This window comes from Cnephaeus nilssonii (assembly GCF_951640355.1).
Source record: "Cnephaeus nilssonii genome assembly, chromosome: 20".
NCBI classification, from domain to species: Eukaryota; Metazoa; Chordata; class Mammalia; order Chiroptera; family Vespertilionidae; genus Cnephaeus; species Cnephaeus nilssonii.
In genome coordinates, this window is record NC_137091.1 from 46,231,256 (window position 1) to 46,252,006 (window position 20,751).

Below are 20,751 nucleotides of genomic sequence, written 5' to 3' on the forward strand. Positions count from 1 at the left end.
TCACATCTGGACATGCCGCTCAACCTCCGGGGGCCTCAGTATATCTACCTGCAGGGTCAGGAGAGGGGAGGCGAGATAGGAATATTTCTCAGCCACCACAACCCCAACTCCTGTGGAGGCCAAGTTCCCCTTCCAGGACTGTCTATAGTCTCTCCCTCTGTGCTTCCTGTTGGGGCGTCCTCAGCCCCACCCCAGAGCTGGCACTTCCCTCCCTGACACAGGGACCTGGACCTGCTCTGTACTGGGAGAGGCAGACATGGTTCCCCTGTTGCTGCTGCTCCTGCTGTTGGGGGGTGAGTGGGCCAAGGGATGGGGGTGAGGAAGTGGGAGAGGGAAGGGGCTGCATCTGAGCCTCTGTGTCCCCCTCCCAGAATCTCTGGAGGAGCATCCAGGCTTTGAGCTCCAAGTGCAGGAATCCGTGATGGTTCAGGAGGGTCTGTGCATCCACGTGCCCTGCTCCTTCTCCTACCCCAGGAGTTCATGGTCTTCCTCTAGTGAACTCTACACCTACTGGTACTGGAAAAAGGACAACATGCAGTACAATGAACTTGTGGCATCAAACAACCCAAATGAAGAAGCAAAGAGAGGGACCCAAGGCCGTTTCTTCCTCCCGGACAGCAGGAACAATAACTGTTCCCTGCACATCAGAGATGCCAGGAGAAGTGACACAGGAATATACACCTTCCGAATGGAAAGAGGAAGTGTGAAATATAGTTATCAAGATAAGATGCTGAATTTGCAGGTGATAGGTAAGGAAGGGGCCCCGGAGAGAACTCTGAGATGTGGAACTCGGTCTTGGAACAGGAACTAGACACTGGGTCACTCCCTGATCCAGGCCTTGGGCCCTGGGTGGTCAGAAGAGACACAGAACCTGGGTGAGCTCTGGCCCAAGGCAGGGCCTCTCAGGGTCCCACACTGAGTCCCCACCCCTGGAGCTCAGGCACCTGCCTTTCTCCCCTCGCAGCCCTGACAGAGAAACCCCACATCCAGATAAGGGAGCCCCTGGAGTCCGGCCGCCCCACACAGCTGGCCTGCAGCCTGCCCGGGGCCTGCGAAGGGGGACAACCTCTCACCTTCTCCTGGGAGGGAGCCGCTGTGGACTCGCTGGACCCCCAGAACCTCAGCTCCTCGGTGCTCACCTTCACCCCGAGGCCCGGGGACCACGGCACCAACCTCACCTGTCAGGTGAAACGGGAACGGCCTCTGTTGACCACACAGAGAACCATCTGGCTCAATGTCTCCTGTGAGTGTTGCAGGGATGGCTCGGTCTGTGTGGGTAACGGCACTGGCGAGTGTGTGTGTGTGTGTGTGTGTGTGTGTGTGTGTGTGTGTGTAGGAGGCTGAGCTAACCTGAGAACACTCATGCATGGATCTGCGTGTAGGTGGGGAGTGGGCCAGAAGGACAGCACTCCCACCTTCCTGGTTCCCACCACCCATCCTTTGCATTGGGGTGTCTTCCATTCCAATCCTCCCCTCTGAACTGCGGACATATTTTTCTATCCCAGATGCCCCACAGAACCTCACCATAGGCATCACCTTCAGAAATGCCACAGCTAGGCCTGGCCAATGTGGCTCAGAAGTTGAGCTTCGACCCAGGAACCAAGAGGTCACAGGTTAGAATCTGAGTCAGGGCACATGCCTGGTTGCTGGCTCTATCACCAGTAGGGGGCGTACAGGAGGCAGCCTATTGACAATGTTTCTCATCCATCTTTCCATTTCTCTATCCCTCTCCCTTCATCTCTCTCTCTCTCTCTAAAAATCAATAAAAACGTATTATTTAAAAGAAATGTCAGATAGGAAAGAACCTCACGTCTCTGGGCTGGGCCCTGCCCACTCCGTACCAGGGTGGAGCAGAGGGGGGAATCTGAGTTTGAATGGGATCAGACTTGGAAGGGCAAGGACTAAAATTAGTGCTTCCTCGCTTGCATCCTGTTGGTGGGTGCCTGTACCTGTGTTCCCGTCCCCCTACCTTCCCTCTCCCTCTCCTTGACTTCATTTCTCTACTCAAAGCCCTCAAGATTCTGCAGACCACATCCCTTCCCATCCTGGAGGGAGAGGCCCTGAGGCTGCTCTGTGTGGCTGACAGCAACCCCCCTGCTGAGCTGAACTGGTTCCGGGGGTCCCCAGGCCTGAACACCACCCCCATCTCCAGCACCGCGATCCTGGAGCTGCCTCGCGTGGGGCCTGCACAGGAAGGAGAGTTCACCTGCCAAGCTCGGCACCCGCTGGGCTCCCAAAGTGTCTCTCTCAGCCTCTCCGTGGTCTGTGAGTGGGGAGACCCCAGGGGGCAGGACAGCGGGGTCCTGGGGAGATTAGAGGCACCGCTGACCCTTCTCCTCGCTCCCCACAGACCCCCCGCAGCTGCTGGGACCCTCCTGCTCCTGGGAGGACCAGGGTCTGCACTGCAGCTGCTCCTCCAGGGCCCAGCCGGCCCCCTCCCTGCGCTGGCGGCTGGGGGCGGGGCTGCTGGAGGGGAACCATGGCAACGCCTCCCACGCGGTCACCTCCAGCTCAGAGGGGCCCTGGACCAACAGCTCCCTGAGCCTCCGCGCGGGGCTCAGCCCTGACCTCAGACTCAGCTGCGAGGCCCGGAATGTGCACGGGGCCCAGAGCGCCTCGGTCCTGCTGCTGCCAGGTCAGGGCCTGCTGGGGGCAGAGGCCACGGAGAAGGGAGTGGGTCAGAGAGAGGGTGGAGCTGGGGGAGGGGGCTGTGGCCTGGACAGGAGTTATTGCTAGGACAGGGCCTGCATCTCCTGCCTGGCTGAACCGACAGCAGGTTCTGGCAGGAGGTGGGAAGAGGAGAGACCAAGTCCCGCGAGTGGGTGTCTCACGCCCCTCTCCTCTGCAGGGAAGTCGGTTTTCCAGGCGGGAGTGGTTCCTGCGGCTCTTGGAGGTGCTGGAGCCCTGGCCCTGCTGTCCCTGTGTCTGTGTCTCATCTCCTTCGGCAGGTAAGCCTCTGTGGCGGGGAGGTGCAGGGAGCTGTGAGGTAGGGAGCGCCGAGAGATGTCGCTGAATTTCACAAAAACAGAGCTTAGTACATCCAGAGGGGACATTTTTGTGGAGTGAGGAGTAGCCACTTTTTTAAGGTAACATTTCCATGTATTTAAAGTGCACAGTTCAATGACCTTAGTTCAGTCACAGAGCTGTACACCCAACACCACATTCAATTTTGAAAAGTTTCTTATGGGCTCAAAATGGAAACATAGAAACGCTAGCCCTGGAAGGTGTTGCTCAGTGGTTAGAGTGTCGGACTGTGAAGGATCCCGGGGCTGATTTCTGATCAAGGGCAGTACCTGCATTGCAGGTTTATTCCCTGGCCCTGGTCGGGGCACATGCGTGAGGCAACCAATTCATGTGTCTCTCTCACATCAATGTTTCTTTATTTCTCTTTTCCACCCCCTCCAACCCCTCCCTCACTTCTATTTTCTCTAAAAATCAATGGGAAAAAATATCCTCAGGTGAGGATTAAAAAGTAAAATAAAATAGAAACTTCACATTCATTAATTGTTATCCGCCTCCATTCTCCCCCAGCTCTAGGCAACCACTATTTCTTGTTTCTCTAGATTTGCCCATTCTGATGTTTCATATAAATGCAATTTTATATGAAATATAAATATAAAAAATAATATATATTTTATTGTGACTGACTTCATTCATATAGCCTGAGATTTTCAAGGTTCATGTGTTAGCACTGTATTGCTTTTTATTTATAAACTAGAGGCCCAGCGCATGAAAATTCATGCACTGAAAGGGTGGGGAGGTCCTTCAGCCTGGCTAGTCCCTTCTCACTGTCCAGGAGCCCTCAGGGGCAGGAGGTGACCTAGCGATCAGGGAAAGGCAATGCCCCCATCACACCTCTGCGGCTGCCACTGCCAGCAGCGCAAGCCTCGGCCGACCCTGCATGGCGAGGCAGCTGCCATCCGAGACTTGCCTGTGCCTTGGGCTGGCTTGCATAGCTAGGGGACTGGGGGGGCTGGGGGATTCTGGAGGCAGGCATGGGGAGCAGGCGGACCCACCTGGTGGCAGGCCTGGCCCTGCCACATACCTGCCACCCTGGCAGGGCTGAGGGGACCGGGCGCCGCCATCTTGTGGCTGTGGGTGCTGCCATCTTTGTGGGTGTGACAGTCAATTAGCATATTCCCTCTTTATTTAATAGGATACTAGAGGCCCGGTACATGAAAATTCGTGAACAGGGGCACAGGGTCAATTAGTCCAGCCTGCCCCCTCTCACAGTCCAGAGCCCTCAGGGGATGGCCTACTGACATCCAACTGGGCCAATCAGGGGAAGGCACCAACCCCATCACCCCACTGCTGGTGCACAGCAGGCCACCACGGCTGCAGACCCTCAGCCCTGGCTTTTTAGTACTGGCCCCACCAGCAATCTGGGGCCAGGCCATCTGGGAGAAGGGCTGTGGGAGTTTGAGGTACAGCAGGTCACACCCCATCCAGCCTCTGTGAAGGCATAGGGCCAGGACAGGCCCGTGCCGCTGCCTCTGTGGCTGCCTCTGCAGAAGGGGCAACACCGGAACCAGGACCGTGCAGCACCCTCTCCCACAGCCTCTGTGGAAGGGGCTGTGGTGCTGGACCAGCCCACATGGCCACCTCTCCCAGTACTCGGACCCTCGCAGCAGCTGCTGCTCTGTCTGGACGGACGTCCGGAAGACATCCGGTCTAATTAGCATGTTACTTATTAGTATAGATATTCCATAATATGGATGGGGCACATTTTATCTGTCCATTCCTTCACTGATGGACATTTGGGTTGCTTGGACTTTTTGGCTACCATGAATTACTCTGATGATGGCTCATGCAGAAGTCTCTGCATGTGAGAGGGACCTTTGGTGATGAACATTCAGTCTTGGCCAAACTCCTGGGCCATCCAGGGTACAAGGTCCTCACCTGCATGTCAGGAGTGTCTCTGAGTCTGGCCACAGTGTCTGGATGCCTCCGTAGTCCATCAGGGAGTGGGGGCAGCTGCCCACCTGTGCCTGAGCCATTCTGACTGCTGACTTCTTCCCTTAGAGTGAAAGCCCACAGGAGGCAAGCAGCCAGGAGACCAAAGGTCACGAATGATGAAGACCCTGTCATGGGCACAGTCACCTGGGTGAGTGACGTGGGTGTCTTCTCATGCCGTGTAGGGGGCGTTGGGCATGTTCATTCAAGGAGTCCATACTGAGCCCCTCGGCAGTTTCCCATACCCGCTCCTCTGTGATCAGCTGGACAGGCAACTGGGAGTTGACTTCTCCCCTTCGTCTCCCAAAGCCCATGGTCAGCCTCCTGCTTCAGGCCTGCTGATCACTGAGCCCACCTCACCTCTCTGATAGGCCCAGGCTGCCAGAACCATCTCCCCAAAACTGTTACTTTCTGCCCATGGTGGACATGTTATTTCACCTCTCCTCACCTCAGTTTCCCCATCTGGAAATGGGGATAAGAGTATCATCCTTACTGGGTGTGTGTGTGAGGATGAAATGTGATTAGTAGACCCTCCATATGGTCTAATCAGTTGTAGCATTACAGAATTTTAACTGAATGGGCAAATACTTGAGTTTATAAGAACTAGAGGCCCAGTGCATGAAATTCGTGCACTCGGGGCGGGGGTGGGGGAATCCCTCAAACCGGCCTGTGTCCTCTTGCATTCTGAGAGCCATCAGAGGGACATCCTTAATGCTGCCACAGAGGCAGGAGAGGCTCCTGCCACCACTGCTGTGCTTACCAGTCACAAGCCTAGCTTCTGGCTGAGCGGCGCTCCCCCTCAGGGAGCACACTGACCACCAGGGGACAGCTGCTGCGTTGAACATCTCCCCCCTGGTGGTCAGTGAGTGTCATAGCGACTGGTCATTCTGCTGTTTAGTTGATTTGTGTATTAGCCTTTTATTATATAGGATGTGTGTGGAATAAGAGGATGACTGGAAAACTGTCCCATCAGCCCAACTTCCCCTTGGGACCATGCTGCCTTCTACTCCTCTGACTCCCTACTCTCTCCTTCACTCAGGGTTCCAAGCGAAATCTTGGGCTAGACAAGCCCCCAAACCAAGGGTTGCCCACAGAGGATCCCCCTCTGTCAGAGGAACAATGGGAAGTCTACTACGGCAACCTCAGCTTTCACGGGATGAAGCCACAGGAACCAGAGGACCCGGAGGCCACCAGCAGCATGAACGAGTACTCAGAGATCTAGAAGACAAGCAAATGAGGACTCGCTCAGAGCTCAGTCCTGGCCAGAGGCATCGCAGCCCCTCTGCGGGGAAGACGTCGGGGACTCATTACTGGAGCATGAGAAGACCTTGTGGCATGATTAACATTAACTACTGTGTGAGCAGAGCAGAAAGAAGACAGGTGACGGGATTACAGAGATGTGGTTTCAAACGCAGGCTTTGGCACATCAAGGCAGCGGTCACCAACTGGTGCTCCGCAGACCACTGGTGGTCCCTGAGGTCCGAAAGGTTGGCGACCACCGGCAAGGCAGTGTCATCAAGTGGTGATTCACTTCATTTCTCTGTTGCTCAGTGTCCCATTCTGTGCAGAGGTCATGCATTGTGCTCAAAGCTGGTCGTGTGCATTAAATAAATCGGAAGATGGACATCAACCAACAGAGGTTCCATCACAGATGTGTGCCCAGGACTGGCTGGTCTCTTTTTGAACGGGAAGGTCCTGCTGGCAAGTGCTCCTGAAGCCAGGGGTGACCAGGCACGGTGGAGAGGGGGACAGCTTGTTGGTGTCATGTTTCATCCCAGAATGCTTCAAAGCCTCCCCGGGAGAGCCCACCCCCCTGACTTGGAATTCGGTTCATGAAGTAGTTTCTTGTCACTTCACTGGGGTCATCTCGCCTCACTTTTACCTGTTCATTCTCCCAGCACCTCCTGACTGCCAGGCCCTCCCTTGTCCCATTTAAGGGCCCCACGGGGATCTTGCCAACAGTTTGGGGACCATACCCAAAGCTGACCAGGTATTACATCACCGAAAATGGTACAGGATTCCAAGGCAGGATGAATAGGGAAACTGAGGCAGGAAAGTTAAATGAGGCCAAACATTGTGAGCAATTTGCAGCCAGCTTTTAACTAACAATCCATTATCTTCTCCAGCCAAACACACTGGAGAGAAAATGGTTAAAAAACCTCCCTAAAGAGAGCATGCAGAAAGAGAGGGTAAAGGGGAAAAGGAAAAAAAGGACAGTTTGACACCCTAAGCAGAGAAGCCAGCCGTCTCAAGGCTTGGCAAGATAAAGCTTCCAGGTGCTTCTCATGAATTCTGGGAAGGCCACCACAACGTTAAAAGAGACCTTGAGAGTGAATCTGTACCAAAATAGTCAGCAAAGGAATTTTGAAACCTATAGACAGGAAGGTGCACAAAGCCTCAGACCGGCTCACTTTTCTAAATTAGCCAGGAAAGCCCATCTGTGCTCCAAGCCGGATGAAATAAGACAGGTTTGCATGCTTTGCCTTTTCAATGAAGGCGCATGCTTTAAATGCTTTAATTAATTGGCTTTTCACAACGCAGTCAAGGTCTTTGGTACAAATTCATTTACAGGAGGAGACAAGGATGGACTCAGGAACAGCCCTCGGGGGTTGGGGGCTGACTCGGGGCGGGGGGCTGTCCACTAACCTGTCTGGTGTGGGTGGGAGGTGCCTCTAACAAAAAGACTTATTCAGGCAAAAAGAAAGGTTTGCCTCGTTACGGCGAGCCACGTGCACACATTGAGCAAGGGAGAAGCAGGAAGGAAGCCCCGTTCAGAGGGGAAGCGGAAGTTAAGGGGCGGGACTGGAAGGACCATAGAGCTCTACTGTAACCATAGAGTGTCTCCTGTAGGGATCTCAGCTCCGCAGGGGGCGCAAGAGAGCGCCTCCCACAGGTCCTCCCGCTTCCTGTCTGGGTGGCACATTAGGACAAGCCAGAGAGCTGACCCTGACGCTCTCCTGCACACACGCCTTCCTGACTCCCTCCCTTTAGACCATACATCACAGGCAGCTTTCCCTGGCATTTACCTACTCACCCACCCTCTCCCCCTGGCCTTTTTCCCTAAATCCTCCAGGTCAGTTCATACAGAAATCGTTGCCATTTGAGACCCCTCTCATGGAGGCCACACCTCCTGGCTTGCTTTCATCTGGTGCACACCTTCATGTCTTCAAACCTGAATGCTTGGACAGACTGGAATTGAGAGGGCGGACTGAAGACAGAGTGCGTATTCTTCTCCACAACTGGTGGGAAAGGAGGAGGAGAACCACTATAACAAACCTGTGTTTTCAATGTGCCTTTATCGTGTGGCTTATGTGTGTCGTACAATCATAGCAAGAACCACCAGGGCTGGTCCAGCCACAACACGGGCTCTGGTGGCCACAGCAGTATGGGCCCAGGTGACGGTCCCAGTGAACTTAACAAGCACCAAACCAGATACGTTATTTCCTAAACTTTAGAGAGTGGCCCCGAGGAAAGAAGTGGACGTTTACGCTGTGGGACGAGGAGGGCACTGGCCCCCCACAGCCACTTCACAAACCCCACTTTCACTGTGGTAAGAAGTTGAATTGTGACTCTTGTTTAATACCAGGTGAAATCATTCCGCTCAACACTTGTGCTGAAAAATAACAAAATCCTTGGTGGTAAAAAAAAAAAAAAGTGACTAGAAGAAATAAAATCTCTCATTTTGAAAGTATAGAATAGCTGAACGAAAAAGTAAATGGGATCTTATTAGGATGGAATTTCGAACAAGCTCAGATCCAGAAAATTAGGTAGAATGTCTAAGTGAAAAATAACCTCCCACTGGCATTTGCCCACACAGATCATGTGAGCTTTGGTGTTGTGGCCTCTGTGGCCTGGAGATGAGAGCCAAGACAGGCCCAGTCCACGGTGGGGAGTGTCAAAGGAGACCACGCCCACATTGAGGTCGAATAAGGGTAAGGGTGAGTCAAAGAAAACCGAAGACAAGGGGGAAATCTGAACAGCAGCCAGAGAGAAAAGACAGATTCCATTCGAAACAAGAGCAGTGTAATTGAATTATCCGGAGCAATGAGAGAAAGCAGAAGAAAGTAAATACTATCTTTAAGTATCACTTTATAATCTATACTCAGTAGAGAGCATTCAAAGATGAGGAAGTAACACAGATTTTTTTTAAAAAAATGGGGAAACTCATTGCCTATAGAATAAAACTACAGTTTTCACATTCGTGGCAATAATAAAATCCAAGTCCAAACTGGTTGTGGTGATAGACGGTGATTCCCCAGAACCATCTCCCCAAACTATTACGTTCTACCCTTTGTGGACGTGTTACTTCACCTCTCCTCACCTCCGTTTCCCATCTGGAAATGGGGATGATGAGAGTGTCATTCATGCTGGGTGATTAGTAAGCCCTCAATATGCTGTAATCATTTGTAATATTATAGAATGTTAAATGCATGTTCTGTTCTACTCTGAAGGCAGTGTCAAGTCAAATCTATTTTGTTCACTTATTTTTTTAATTTTATTTTTTAAATATATTTTTACTGATTTCAGAGAGGAAGGGAGAGGGAGAGAGAGAGAGAAACATCAATGACGAGAGAGAATCATTGATTGGCTGCCTCCTACATGCCCCCCACTGGGGATCGAGCCCATAATCCAGGCATGTGCCCTTGACCGGAATCGAACCCGGGACCCTTCAGTCCGAAGGCCGACGCTCTATCCACCGAGCCAAACCAGCTAGGGCTGCTTTGTTCACTTTTTAAAAAATCCTCACCTCAGGATATGCTTTTTTATTTTTTTCTTGTTGACTCTATTCCAGATGTACCCCCCTCCCCTTTGCCTCCCTCCACCCTACACCCATCTCCCTAGACCTTCACCACATTATTTTCTGTGTCCATGGGCTAGGCCAGTGGTTGGCAAACTGCGGCTCGAGAGCCACATGCAGCTCTTTAGCCCCTTGAGTTTTTAGCAAAGGCCAGCTTAGGAGTACCCTAATTAAGTTAATAACAATGTACCTACATATATAGTTTAAGTTTTAAAAATTTGGCTCTCAAAAGAAATTTCAATCGTTGTACTGTTGATATTTGGCTCTGTTGACTAATGAGTTTGCCGACCACTGGGCTAGGCACATATGTACATATCTTTGGTTGATCTCTTCACATCCTCTCTCCCCTCCTACCCTCCAAGGTCTATCATTTTTTTCCATTTATCCCTTCCTCTGGTCCTATTTTGTTCATCAGTTATTTTGTTCTTTAGATTCTACATTGATTTTTAGAGAGAAAGGAGGGGGAGGGAGAGAGAGAGAGAAATATTGATCTGAGAGAGAAACATCAATTGGTTACCTCCCATACATGGCCCAACTGGGTTATCAAACCCAAAGCCTAGGTATGTTCACTAATTGGGGATCGATCCTACAACCTTTTTGTACAGGGAATGATGTTCCCACCAACTTATCCTGACCAGGGCAGCTTAGTTCATTTTTTATCTCCTGCACCTAACACAGCGCATAACCAAGGCAAAAGTTCAAATGTATTTACGAATGTTTCAAAAGCTTCGCCTCCCCCACAAATAGAGTTTATTGTGGTTGGTGAATTCCTATATTGCTGGTGCCAGTGAGAAAACATGCAAACAGCTACCAGTCTTTCCAGCCTCCGGGCAATAAATGCATATGATCAATATTTGTTCTTGTTATTACTGGTGTCTGCCCATTTGTTCTCTCTTTTAAAATATATATTTATTTATTTCAGAGAGGAAGGGAGAGGGAGAGAGAGAGATAGAAACATCAATGATGACAGAGAATCATCGATTGGCTGCCTCCTGCACACCTCCTACTAGGGATCGAGACTGCATCCTGGACACATGCCCTTGACTGGAATCAAACCTGGGACCCTTCAGTCTGCAGGCTGATGCTCTGAGCCAAACCAGCTAGGGCCAATTCTTCCTCTTCCTGCCTGGCTTCCTCTCCAGGCCCCTGCTTCTCCTTAACTGGCCTAACCTTCCCCAAAAACTACCCTCTCTGTACGTCACACTGAGATTTTAATTCCTAGTGGTGGCCTGACAAACTTGGTAGATCCCCAAAGACATGTAGCAATTCACTGGGGAAACTTCCTCTTTTGGGGACATTTTGGTGGCACATGCTAAGTGGAATCTTAGCATTTTGCTGGCACAAGTTCAAAAGAGTAAGGCAACCAGAGGGGTGAGAGGAAAAGCACAGAGATGAGCCCAGCCCACTCCCGCCCCTTCTCCTGACTTTTCCTTCCCAAGAGGAACCCAGCCTTTCCAAAGCCCCTTGGACCTAGGTGCCCTGCTGGCCTAAGGCCCGGGACCTTGGCCTTGTGAGTTGGAATCCTTGGCAGAGCTGAGCCCAGGTGCGCTCCAGGACCACGGACAGCGCCAATCCTCTGGCCAAGAGCTCCCCAGCTGGATGGATCGCCCCCTGGAGGCCAAGTCTTACCCTGTCTCCTGTGGAGGTAAGGCTGGGGAATGAAGCTAGTGACAGAGGTGCAGCCAAACTCCTCCTCAGTCTCCCCCTGGAACCTCCCTCATCCTAGGGGAGAGGAGACAGCTTCAGAGACACAATGCATTTCTAGAGGTCACTGGGTCCCTTTACCCTCACCCCCTCCAGAAAACCTGTCAGACTCCTGTCCTTCCCTTACTTCCTCCCCATTATTTTGCTTTTAAACCCTTTCTTGTACTGTCACGGAGCTCTGGACAATGGAAAACATGATCAGTGATCCTTTTCTGTGCCTGGGAGAATGCCAAGTCCATTTCTTCAGTTGAAATGAAGAAATGAAGTATCAGAAGTTGGGTTGAGATGTTGTATTTGGAGCTGGTAGGTCACACAAATAAATCCTAAGTTTTAATTTATTCTACACAAAGGTTAAATATTCAGATGGGGAAAGGATCCTGTGGCCTTAGTGGACCACAGCATGAGACAGTTGTCCTTAAGAGCAGAGCAAGCCAGGCCAAGGGGAAAAATACTAGGAAAGCTGGATTTTTAAAAATTTTAATGTTTGGAGTCAACAAAAAGAAAATTTGCACAGTGAAGATGGAAGAAGCAGGAAGTCAACAGCAATGAGACAAGTATTTGGAGCCACTTTTTTATTCAAATAGACTGCTGACTCTGAGCAGTCACAGAGAAGCTAAGTAGAACATTCAAGAATCTCATGGGGCCCTAGCCGGTTTGGCTCAGCAGATAGAGCGTCGGATTGAGGACTGAAGAGTCTTGGGTTTGATTCCCATCAAGGGCATAAGCCCAGGGTTGCAGTCTCAGTCCCCGGTAAGGGGCACGCAGGAGGCAGCCGATCAATGATTCTCTCTCATCATTGATGTTTATATATCTCTCTCCCTCACCCTTCCTCTCTGAAATCAATAAAAAGGTGGAAGAAGAAGAGGAAGAATCTCATGGGGCCCGAAAAGAGGTCTTACCAAGGGGGAGGGGCCGCCATAAACATCGTCATCTGTGGTTAGGACTGAAAATAGATGAGCCGCAATAGGGCCGGAAGCCGAGTTTTGAATTCCCTCAATCCTTGATGGGATCCTAGTGACCCACCTGCTACAGGCCACAGGAAATATACCTGGAGGAGGAGACTACCCAGGGTCTACACTGTAGTCTGTGTCATTTGTCATTGCTCATCAGTCGGGGTGCAATCTGGGAGACAGCCACCCAGAGAACTATGAGAAGACGGGATTTATTAGAAAATCCAGACCACCTTAGACAATGTGCCAGGATCCCGAAAGTGACATTCTGGAGGGAGCGGGAGGGTGAGAGACAGCGTCACGGAGCAGCTCACCTGAAGCACAGGTGCAGGTGGATGTGAGAGAACCGGCCCATCACCCGCCTTCTTTCTGCTCTGCCTGGGGATGCTCATCCACCCGTTCATGTTAATCGGGCCACAAGGTCTCCTCATGCTTCAGCAAGGAGTCCTGGACTTCTTTCCCCTTCCAAAGGGGCTGTGATGTCTCTGGCCAGGACCGTGCTCGGAGCGAGTCCTCATTTGCCTGCGCACTTGATCTCTGAGTACTCGTGGGTGCTGGTGGCTTCCTGGTCCCGAGGCTCCCGTGGCCTCATGCCTTCAAAGGTGAGGTTGGCGTAGTAGAGCTCCTGTTGCTCCCCCGACAGAGGGCCCTTCTCCGCAGGTGACGCTTGGTCTGGGGGCCCGTCTGGCTGGAGGTTTTTCTTGGAACCCTGAGTGAAGGGGAGAGAAGGGCGTCGGGAGGAATGAGGCAGACATGGTCCCAAAGACAAGTTGGGCTGGTGGAACAGTTCTTTCGTTCATCTTCTTATTGCACATACACTTATAGACTCGACTATTCATTCATTCATTAAAATTTTTTTTCTTTTGTTTGTTTTTTTGGGTTTTGTTCTTTTGGTGCAAAATGAAAGAGACTTATTCAGGTGCTGCAACCTAGGAGAATGGTGGACTTTCATCTCGAAGACCATCCTCCTTCCTGCTCAAGCCTGCTGTTTTTTCTTTTTAATTTTTTGAGAGTATGGCAGATGTTGATTAGACCATATCAAAGGCCTAGTAATCATATTTCATTCCTCAGAAACCCAGTAAGCATGATACTCTCATTGTCCCCATTTACAGATAGAGAATCTGCGGTAAAGGGAGGTGAAGGAACATGCCCACAATGGGTAGAGAGTAGTCGTTTTGGGGAGATGGTTCTGGTGGCCTGGGCCTATCAGAGAGGTGAGGTGGGCTCAGTGGTCAGTGTGGTTGGGGCTGGAGGCCAACCATGGGTTCCAGGAAATGAAGGGGAAGTCAACTCCCAGCTTCCTGTCCAGCCGACCACAGAGGAGCTCAGTGTGGACTCCTTGAATGGACATGCCCAGGCCCCCCTACATGGCATGAGAAGACACCCACGTCACTCACCCAGGTAACTGTGCCCATGACCGGGTCTTCATCATTCGTGACCTTTTGCCTCCCGGCTGCTTGCCTCTTGCGGGCTTTCACTCTAAGGGAAGACGTCAGCAGTCAGAATGACTCAGGCACAGGTGGACAGCTGCCCCCACTCCCTGATGGACAACAGATCCATCCAGACCCTGAGGCTGGACTCGGAGACATTCCTGACATGCAAGTGAGGACCCTGTCCCCCTGAATTATCCAGGGGCTTGGCCAGGACTAAATGTTCAGCAAGGTCCCTCTCACACACAGAGACTTGTGCACAAGCCATCATCAGAGTAATTCATGGTAGCCAAAAAGTCCAAGCAACCCTTCCACCAATATTTACAGGGTAAAACAAGATTATTGTTAGAGTAATAAATTTGACAGTAAAATAGTAGTCAAGTTTTCAGGCAAATTTAAATTGGCTAGTTGAAACAAGTGAATACCCTAGAAAAATTAATTGTACCAGACAAAAAGGTGTTCCTAAAGAGTCAACTAAAATTTTTATTGGTACTTCATCTCATGATAAAAGTGTGCACCATATAATGAACCTAAAATAGTAATATTATAATGCAAAAAATTAAAATTTAAAAGCCATCAAGAATACATTATAAAATTTTCAAAAGCCTCCTAACATTTAAATCAAAAAAGGAGGGGATAGTAGAGGAATATCATGTAAGGAAAAATATCCTGTAAGTAAATTACATCTAGAAAATTAATACTTTAGAAAATTAATTGTAAGGCTAAAAGCAAGACTCCCATGAAAAACACACAAGGTGACAAAACAAGCCAGAGGAAAATCATTTGGGCAAAAATTGAAAAAGGATCCCCAGTCAAATTTATAGAAAATATTCCTTTATTAACCTTTGGTCGAGAATATGTTTGTATATTTTCAGAAAACAACTCCGAGACCATGTGGATTCCAGCAAGAGAGGAATCGACAGGACTACTCCAGCCATGAAGACAGAAGAGAAGCAGTCCAGAGACGGAAGACGCTGATGTGGCCTTCCCATACTAGCAGTTAGCAGCTGTGCATCACTGCAGATTGCCCAGGACCAAACCGGACAGAGTCGGACCTGCATTACCACCATTTGTCCACCATCCAGAACTGAAATGTCAGTGCTGACATGTACACATAAGGAACTGTTGGACATTGAAATTGGGTCTCAAAAGAACTGTTGGCCCAGAAAGAAACTCACTACACACTGATTCATTTGCCTGTCACCATAACCATTATTGCTTGTCTCATTTTCGGTTCTTATAAGTGTATTTCTAATAGCACATGATCTCACTCATGTAGGGGAAATAATGAACAACATAGACAGATGAACAAGAACAGACCCAGAAACAAGGAGGCATGGATCAGACTGTCGGGCCTCAGGGGGAGGGTAGGGAAGGGTGGGGGTAAAGAGGGAGATCAACCAAAGGACTTGCGTGCAGGCATATGAGCCTAACGAGCGGTTAAGGACAACAGGGGGGTGGGGGCATGTGTGGGGAGGGGTGTGGGATGGGAATGGGGGGACGAGGACAAATATGTGATACCTTAATCAATAAAGAAATTTAAAAAAATAAATTTAAAAAAATGTGGATAGAAAAAAAAAAAAAAAAAGTCCAAGCAACCCAAATGCCCATCAATGAAGGAACAGACAAATAAAATATGCCCCATCCATATCATGGACTATACACTGAATGTCCAGATTATTATGATCTCTGAACGCATAATAATCTGGCCACTCAGTGTATATCCTATATAATAAAAGGCTAATATGCAAATTGTCCCCTCAACCAATAGTTCAACCAGCAGGCAGGCTGGCCAACTGCCCATGTCCCCTCCCCCTGGCCAGGCTGGCCGGACCCCACCCATGCACAAATTCATGCACCCGGGCCTCTAAAATACACACACACACACACACACACACACACACACACACACACACTAAGTGGCCACATTATTATGGGTTCAAAGATCATAATAATCTGGCCACTCAGTGTATTTGTTAATAAAAAGGAATAAAGTGCTGACACATGAACCTTGAAAATCTCGGGCTACATGAAAGAAGTCAGTCACAATAAACATGTATTATATCATTGCATTTCTATGAAATGTCAGAATGGGCAAATCTAGAGAAACAGGAAATACTAGTTGCCTGGGGCTGGGGAGGATGGAGGCGGGATGACAATACAGGGATGTGAGTTTCTATCTCTTTTTTTTCCTTTTCAGGCTAATGAAAAAGTTTCAAACTTAGCCGTGGTGATGGGTGCACAGCTGTGTGACTGAAGTAAAAGCCATTGAATTGTACACTTTAAATACATCAGAGTTTTACCTCAATAAAGCGATTACCCCTCTCCGCCTCCTCCCTGGATGTACTAAGCTTTGTGTTGGTGAAATTCCATGACCTTTTCCAAACCCCCAGGACACGGCTCCCTGCCACGGAGGCTTACATGCAAAAGAAGAGGAGACACAAGCATAGGGACAGCAGGGCCATGGCACCAGCACCTCCAAGAGCCGCAGGAACCACTCCCGCCTGGGGCACCGCCTTCCCTGCAGAGGAGAGGGGCGTGAGACACCCACTCCCGGGACTCGGTCTCTCCTCTTCCCCCTCCTCCCAGAACCCGCTGTAGGTTCTGCTCAATCAGAGCCTGGCTTAGCTCAGTGGATGAGCATTGACCTATAAACCATGAGATCCCGGTTGGCTCCCTGGTCAAGGGCACATGCCCAGGTTGCAGGCTCGATCCCCAGTGGGGGGCCTGCAGGAGGCAGCTGATCAATGATTCTCTTTCATCATTGATGTTTCTATCTCTCTCTCCCTCTCCTTTTCTGAAATCAATAAAAATATTTGAGGGGGGGGGAACAAGAGATGGAGGGCCCTCTCCTAGCAATCACTCCAGCCCAAGCCACAGCCCCCTCCCCCAGCTCCACCTTCTCTCTGACCCATTCCTTTCACCCAAAGACTCTGCCCCCAATAAGACCCCTGACCTGGCAGCAGCAGGACCGAGGCGCTCTGGGCCCCGTGCACATTCCGGGCCTCGCAGCTGAGTCTGAGGTCAGGGCTGAGCCCCGCGCGGAGGCTCAGGGAGCTGTTGGTCCAGGGCCCCACTGAGCTGGAGGTGACCACGTGGGAGGCCTTGCTATGGTTCCCCTCCAGCAGCCCCGTCCCCAGCCGCCAGCGCAGGGAGGGGGCCGGCTGGGCCCTGGAGGAGCAGCTGCAGTGCAGACCCGGGTCCTCCCAGGAGCAGGAGGGTCCCAGCAGCTGCGGGGGGTCTGTGGGGAGCGAGGAGCAGGGTCATCGGTGCCTCTAATCTCCCCAGAACCCAGCTGTCCTGCCCCCTGGGGTCTCCCCACTCACAGACCACGGAGAGGCTGAGAGAGACACTTTGGGAGCCCAGCGGGTGCCCAGCTTGGCAGGTGAACTCCCCTTCCTGTGCAGGCCCCACTCGAGGCAGCTCCAGGATCGCGGTGCTGGCGATGGGGGTGGCGTTCAGGCCTGGGGACCCCCAGAACCAGCTCAGCTCTGCAGGGGGGTTGCTGTCAGCCACACAGAGCAGCCTCAGTGTCTCTCCCTCCAGGATGGGAAGGGATGTGTTTTGCAGAATCTTAAAGGCTTTGAGGAGAACAATTTTGAGGGAGGGAGAGAGAAAGAGATGAGAGAGAGAGAGAGAGAGAGAGAGAGAGAGAGAGAGAGAGAGAGAGAGAGAGAAAACAGGTGAGGCACCCACCAGAGGTGAGGGACTGGGGTGATGACTTTCATCCTTGCCCTTCCCATGTCTGATCCCATTCAAACTCCTGCTCCCCCCTCTGCCCCACCAGGGCCCCCGGAGGCAGGTCCCAGCCCAGAGAGGAGGGTTCTTTCCTACCTGTGCCGTTTTTGAAGGAGACGCCTATGGTGAGGTTCCCTGGGGCATCTGGGATAAAAGACAGGGCCCCACTTCAGATGGAAGTCACCCCAATCCCAAGGAGGGGCGGTGGGAACCGGGAATGGGGGAGAGCGGTCCATCTGGCCCACTCCCCACCTACACGCAGATCCATGCCCGAGTGTTCTCAGGTTAGCGCAGCCTCCTGCACACACACACACACACACACACACACACACACATACACACACACACAGGCCACCCCACCGCTCCCACAGACCCAGACACCCCTCCAACGCTCACAGGAGACATTGAGCCGGATGGTTCTCTGCGTGGCCACAGAAGATCCTTGGACTTGGACCTGACAGGTGAGGTTGGTGCCATGGTCCCGGGACCTCGGGGTGAAGGTGAGCAGCGAGGAGCGGAGGGTCCAGGAGTCCAGCGAGTCCACAGCGGCTCCCGCCCAGGAGAAGGTGAGAGGTCGTCCCCCTTCGCAGGCCCCGGGCAGGCTGCAGGCCAGCTGTGTGGGGCGGCCGGACTCCAGAGGCTCCGGAATACGGATCTGGGGTTTCTCTGTCAGGGCTGCGGGGGAGAAAGGCAGGTGCCTGGGCTCCAGGGGTGGGGACTCAGAGTGGGACCTTGAGAGAGGCCCCGCCTAGGGCTAGAGCTCACCCCAGGCCCTATGTCTCTTCTGACCACCCAGGGCCCAAGGCCTGGACAGGAGTGTCCAGTGTCCTGTTCCTGGTCTAAGACGAGGTCCCCTGTCCCTGGGTCCTCTCCGGGGGCCCTGCCATACCTGTCACCTGCAAAGCCAGCTTCTTATCTTGGTAAGTATATCCTTGGAACACATATACAGGATTTCTTATCTCCAATCGGAAGGTGTATATTCCTGCATCACTCCTCCTGGCGTCTCTGATTTGCAGGGAACAGTTGTTGGTCGTGGGGTCCGCGAGGTGGAAGCGGCCTTGGGTCTCTCTCTCCAGTGGTTTATTCAGTTCGTTCGAGGCCACAGGTTCACCATAGTTTTTATTGTACCTGTGCCGGTACCAGTAGGTGTAGAGTTTGGCAGAGGGAAACTGCCAATCCTGTGGGTAGGAGAAGGAGCAGGGCACGTGGACACACAGACCCTCCTGCACCGTCGCAGATTCCTGCACTCGGAGCTCAAAGCCTGGCATCTCCTGCAGGGACCCTGCGGGAGGGGGACAAAGTGGCTGAGATGCAGCTCCTGGCCCTCCCACACCTGCCCAGCCCCCCTCCCTGAGCCACTCACCCCCCCACAGCAGGGGCAGCAGCAGCAGGGGCACCATGTCTGCCTCTGGCCGGGCAGAGCGGGTCCAGGTCCCTGTGTCAGGGAAGGAAGTGCCCAGCTCTGGGGTGGAGCTAAGGACACCCCAACAGGAAGCCGTGGGGAGAGACTGTGGCCAGGCTGGAAGGGGAACTTGGCCTCCACAGGACGTGGGGGGTGAGGTTGCTGAGAAATCATCCTGTCTGCCCCACGACCAACCCCCCCCCCCACCTGACCCTGCAGATCAATGTACTGAGACCCCAGGAGGTGGAGTGGCTTGTCCAGATGTGAATCTGACAGTGATCCCCTTACAGAGGAGGTTGAAGTGGAGAAAGAGGTCATCCAGGGGCCAGCACACTCAGAGCTGGTCCTGGTGACTTGGGGGAACACACCCTCCAGCTGAAACTGTCAAACATAATGGAAAAGGATAACTTTAATATTTTTTTTTAGATAAATGCTGGCAAAGAGAAAAGAATTTAGACCCAAGTCCCGTGGAGGGTGGAACCCAGGGGCAAAGCTGAGTGTTAACGGCCTTTGCTCTGAGGGCTTCGTGGGGACACGGGACACACCTGTGTTGGCTTCGAGGGTCTGAGGGTCTGAGGGACAGGGAGGGCGCACAAGCCCCAGCAGAAACTGACACCCATTTGGCAGGACCTCAGCACAGCAGCAACGTTGTCGCCTGAAAGTTCATGAAAATCCACCCTCACGGCCCCTCATCGCTGGGTCCCTTTTCAGAGCCCCACCCAGGCTCATAGAAGTGCTTCCTTTCTGCTCCATTTGTGTCCCAACCCGGGCATCACGAACCCTGACATACATTCCCGCTGCTGGAGCACATAGTGGGGCTTCTGTGTGCCTCGCTGGCCTTGACTGATGGAATCTCAAGAGAGGAACCAATGAGCGCGGAGGGGGGAGGGGGGATGTCCAAGGCCTTCAGGATAACACTCAGTCAGCTAGGGACGCAGGAGGCTCCCCTGGCGGGATAGAGGGTGTGCTCAGCAAGCACCACACCTCACACAGCGGCACCCGGTTCGAGTCCAGCCAGGAAAGCACAATAAGCAAAAGCTATGAAAATTCAAAAGAGAATAAAGCTGACTTTCTTCATCAAGGAATGTGTCTATATAGGAAAATCCACAAGCACATACAGATGCATGTAGGGACTTGAGAAGAGTCAGCAAGGTGTCCAGAGACAAAATCAAATTACAAAACTCAAATGCATCCGTATAGCACAGTGAGCAATGAAAGACAGGATGGGTAAAAAGATGCCATGGACACATCAAAACTTACGATGTTCCTGGAATATTCAGAGGTGCACATCACCAATATATACTATGCACTTCCTCAGTGGAGGAAAGATAAATCTGTTTGGGAGGACATTACAGATGGAAATAGATAGCCCTGGCCGATGGCTCCATTGGTGGAGGCATTGTCCCTACAGCAAATAGGTTGCAGGTTCAATTCCAGGTCAGGGCACATCATAACTCAGTTTCCATACCAGCTCAGGGCAAGTATGGGAGGCAACAGATTTATGTTTCTCTCTCACATTGATGTTTCTCGCTCTCTCTCTCTCTCTCTCTCTCTCTCTCTCTCTTTCTCTCTCCTTCCCTCCCTCCCTCCCTCCCTCCAAGCCACAAGGTATAGACAGAAAAGCAGAAGAGGAAATTTCCCCATAACCTGTGCCAGGCAAGATGGGCCTCAGGGACAGAGCAGGGGCCAGGATGACTCACCTCAGAGCACAAGGCCCATCCCAAAGCAACCCACAGGAAAGAACTGGGGGAGGAAGCAACCATTTGCACATTCAAG

The 20,751-nt window shown here is 51.7% G+C and overlaps 2 protein-coding genes across 3 annotated transcripts; one reads left to right on the forward strand and one right to left on the reverse strand.

Moving 5' to 3' along the window:
- Positions 1–256: 256 nt before the first annotated feature.
- Positions 257–6,175, forward strand: LOC307116533 (sialic acid-binding Ig-like lectin 5; the record flags this gene model as incomplete). Its single annotated transcript, XM_079800606.1, has 9 exons — positions 257–293; positions 372–749; positions 965–1,243; positions 1,506–1,613; positions 2,011–2,265; positions 2,351–2,635; positions 2,849–2,948; positions 5,038–5,104; positions 5,993–6,175. 9 exons carry the CDS (start codon positions 257–259, stop codon positions 6,173–6,175), a joined length of 1,692 nt encoding a protein of 563 aa, XP_079656732.1.
- A 5,925-nt stretch (positions 6,176–12,100) lies between these two features.
- LOC307116531 (sialic acid-binding Ig-like lectin 5) lies at positions 12,101–19,003 on the reverse strand. Of its 2 annotated transcripts, XM_079800601.1 has the most exons (9): positions 18,937–19,003; positions 18,463–18,855; positions 17,970–18,248; positions 17,670–17,717; positions 17,162–17,416; positions 16,792–17,076; positions 16,257–16,356; positions 13,803–13,884; positions 12,101–13,114 (listed from the first exon to the last, which is right to left on the reverse strand). In XM_079800601.1, the coding sequence occupies exons 1-9, from the start codon at positions 18,971–18,973 to the stop codon at positions 12,920–12,922; spliced, it is 1,674 nt and encodes a 557-aa protein (XP_079656727.1). In that variant the 5' UTR covers positions 18,974–19,003; the 3' UTR covers positions 12,101–12,919. The 2 variants fall into 2 exon arrangements, with proteins under 2 accessions (XP_079656727.1, XP_079656728.1); XM_079800602.1 differs by lacking the exon at positions 16,792–17,076.
- Between the last annotated feature and the right edge of the window lie 1,748 nt (positions 19,004–20,751).

What these genes read in the sequence shown, in the direction of transcription:
- LOC307116531 (XM_079800601.1), bottom strand. Translation starts at nt 18,973, where the DNA reads ATGGTGCCCCTGCTGCTGCTGCCCCTGCTGTGGGGGG. An exon ending in CTCCTTCAAAAACGGCACAG is followed by an intron (nt 17,417 to 17,669) that starts GTAGGAAAGAAC and finishes TTCTCCTCAAAG; the next exon opens with CCTTTAAGATTCTGCAAAAC. An exon ending in TGTCTCCTCTTCTTTTGCAT is followed by an intron (nt 13,885 to 16,256) that starts GTAAGCCTCCGT and finishes GTCTTCCCTTAG; the next exon opens with AGTGAAAGCCCGCAAGAGGC.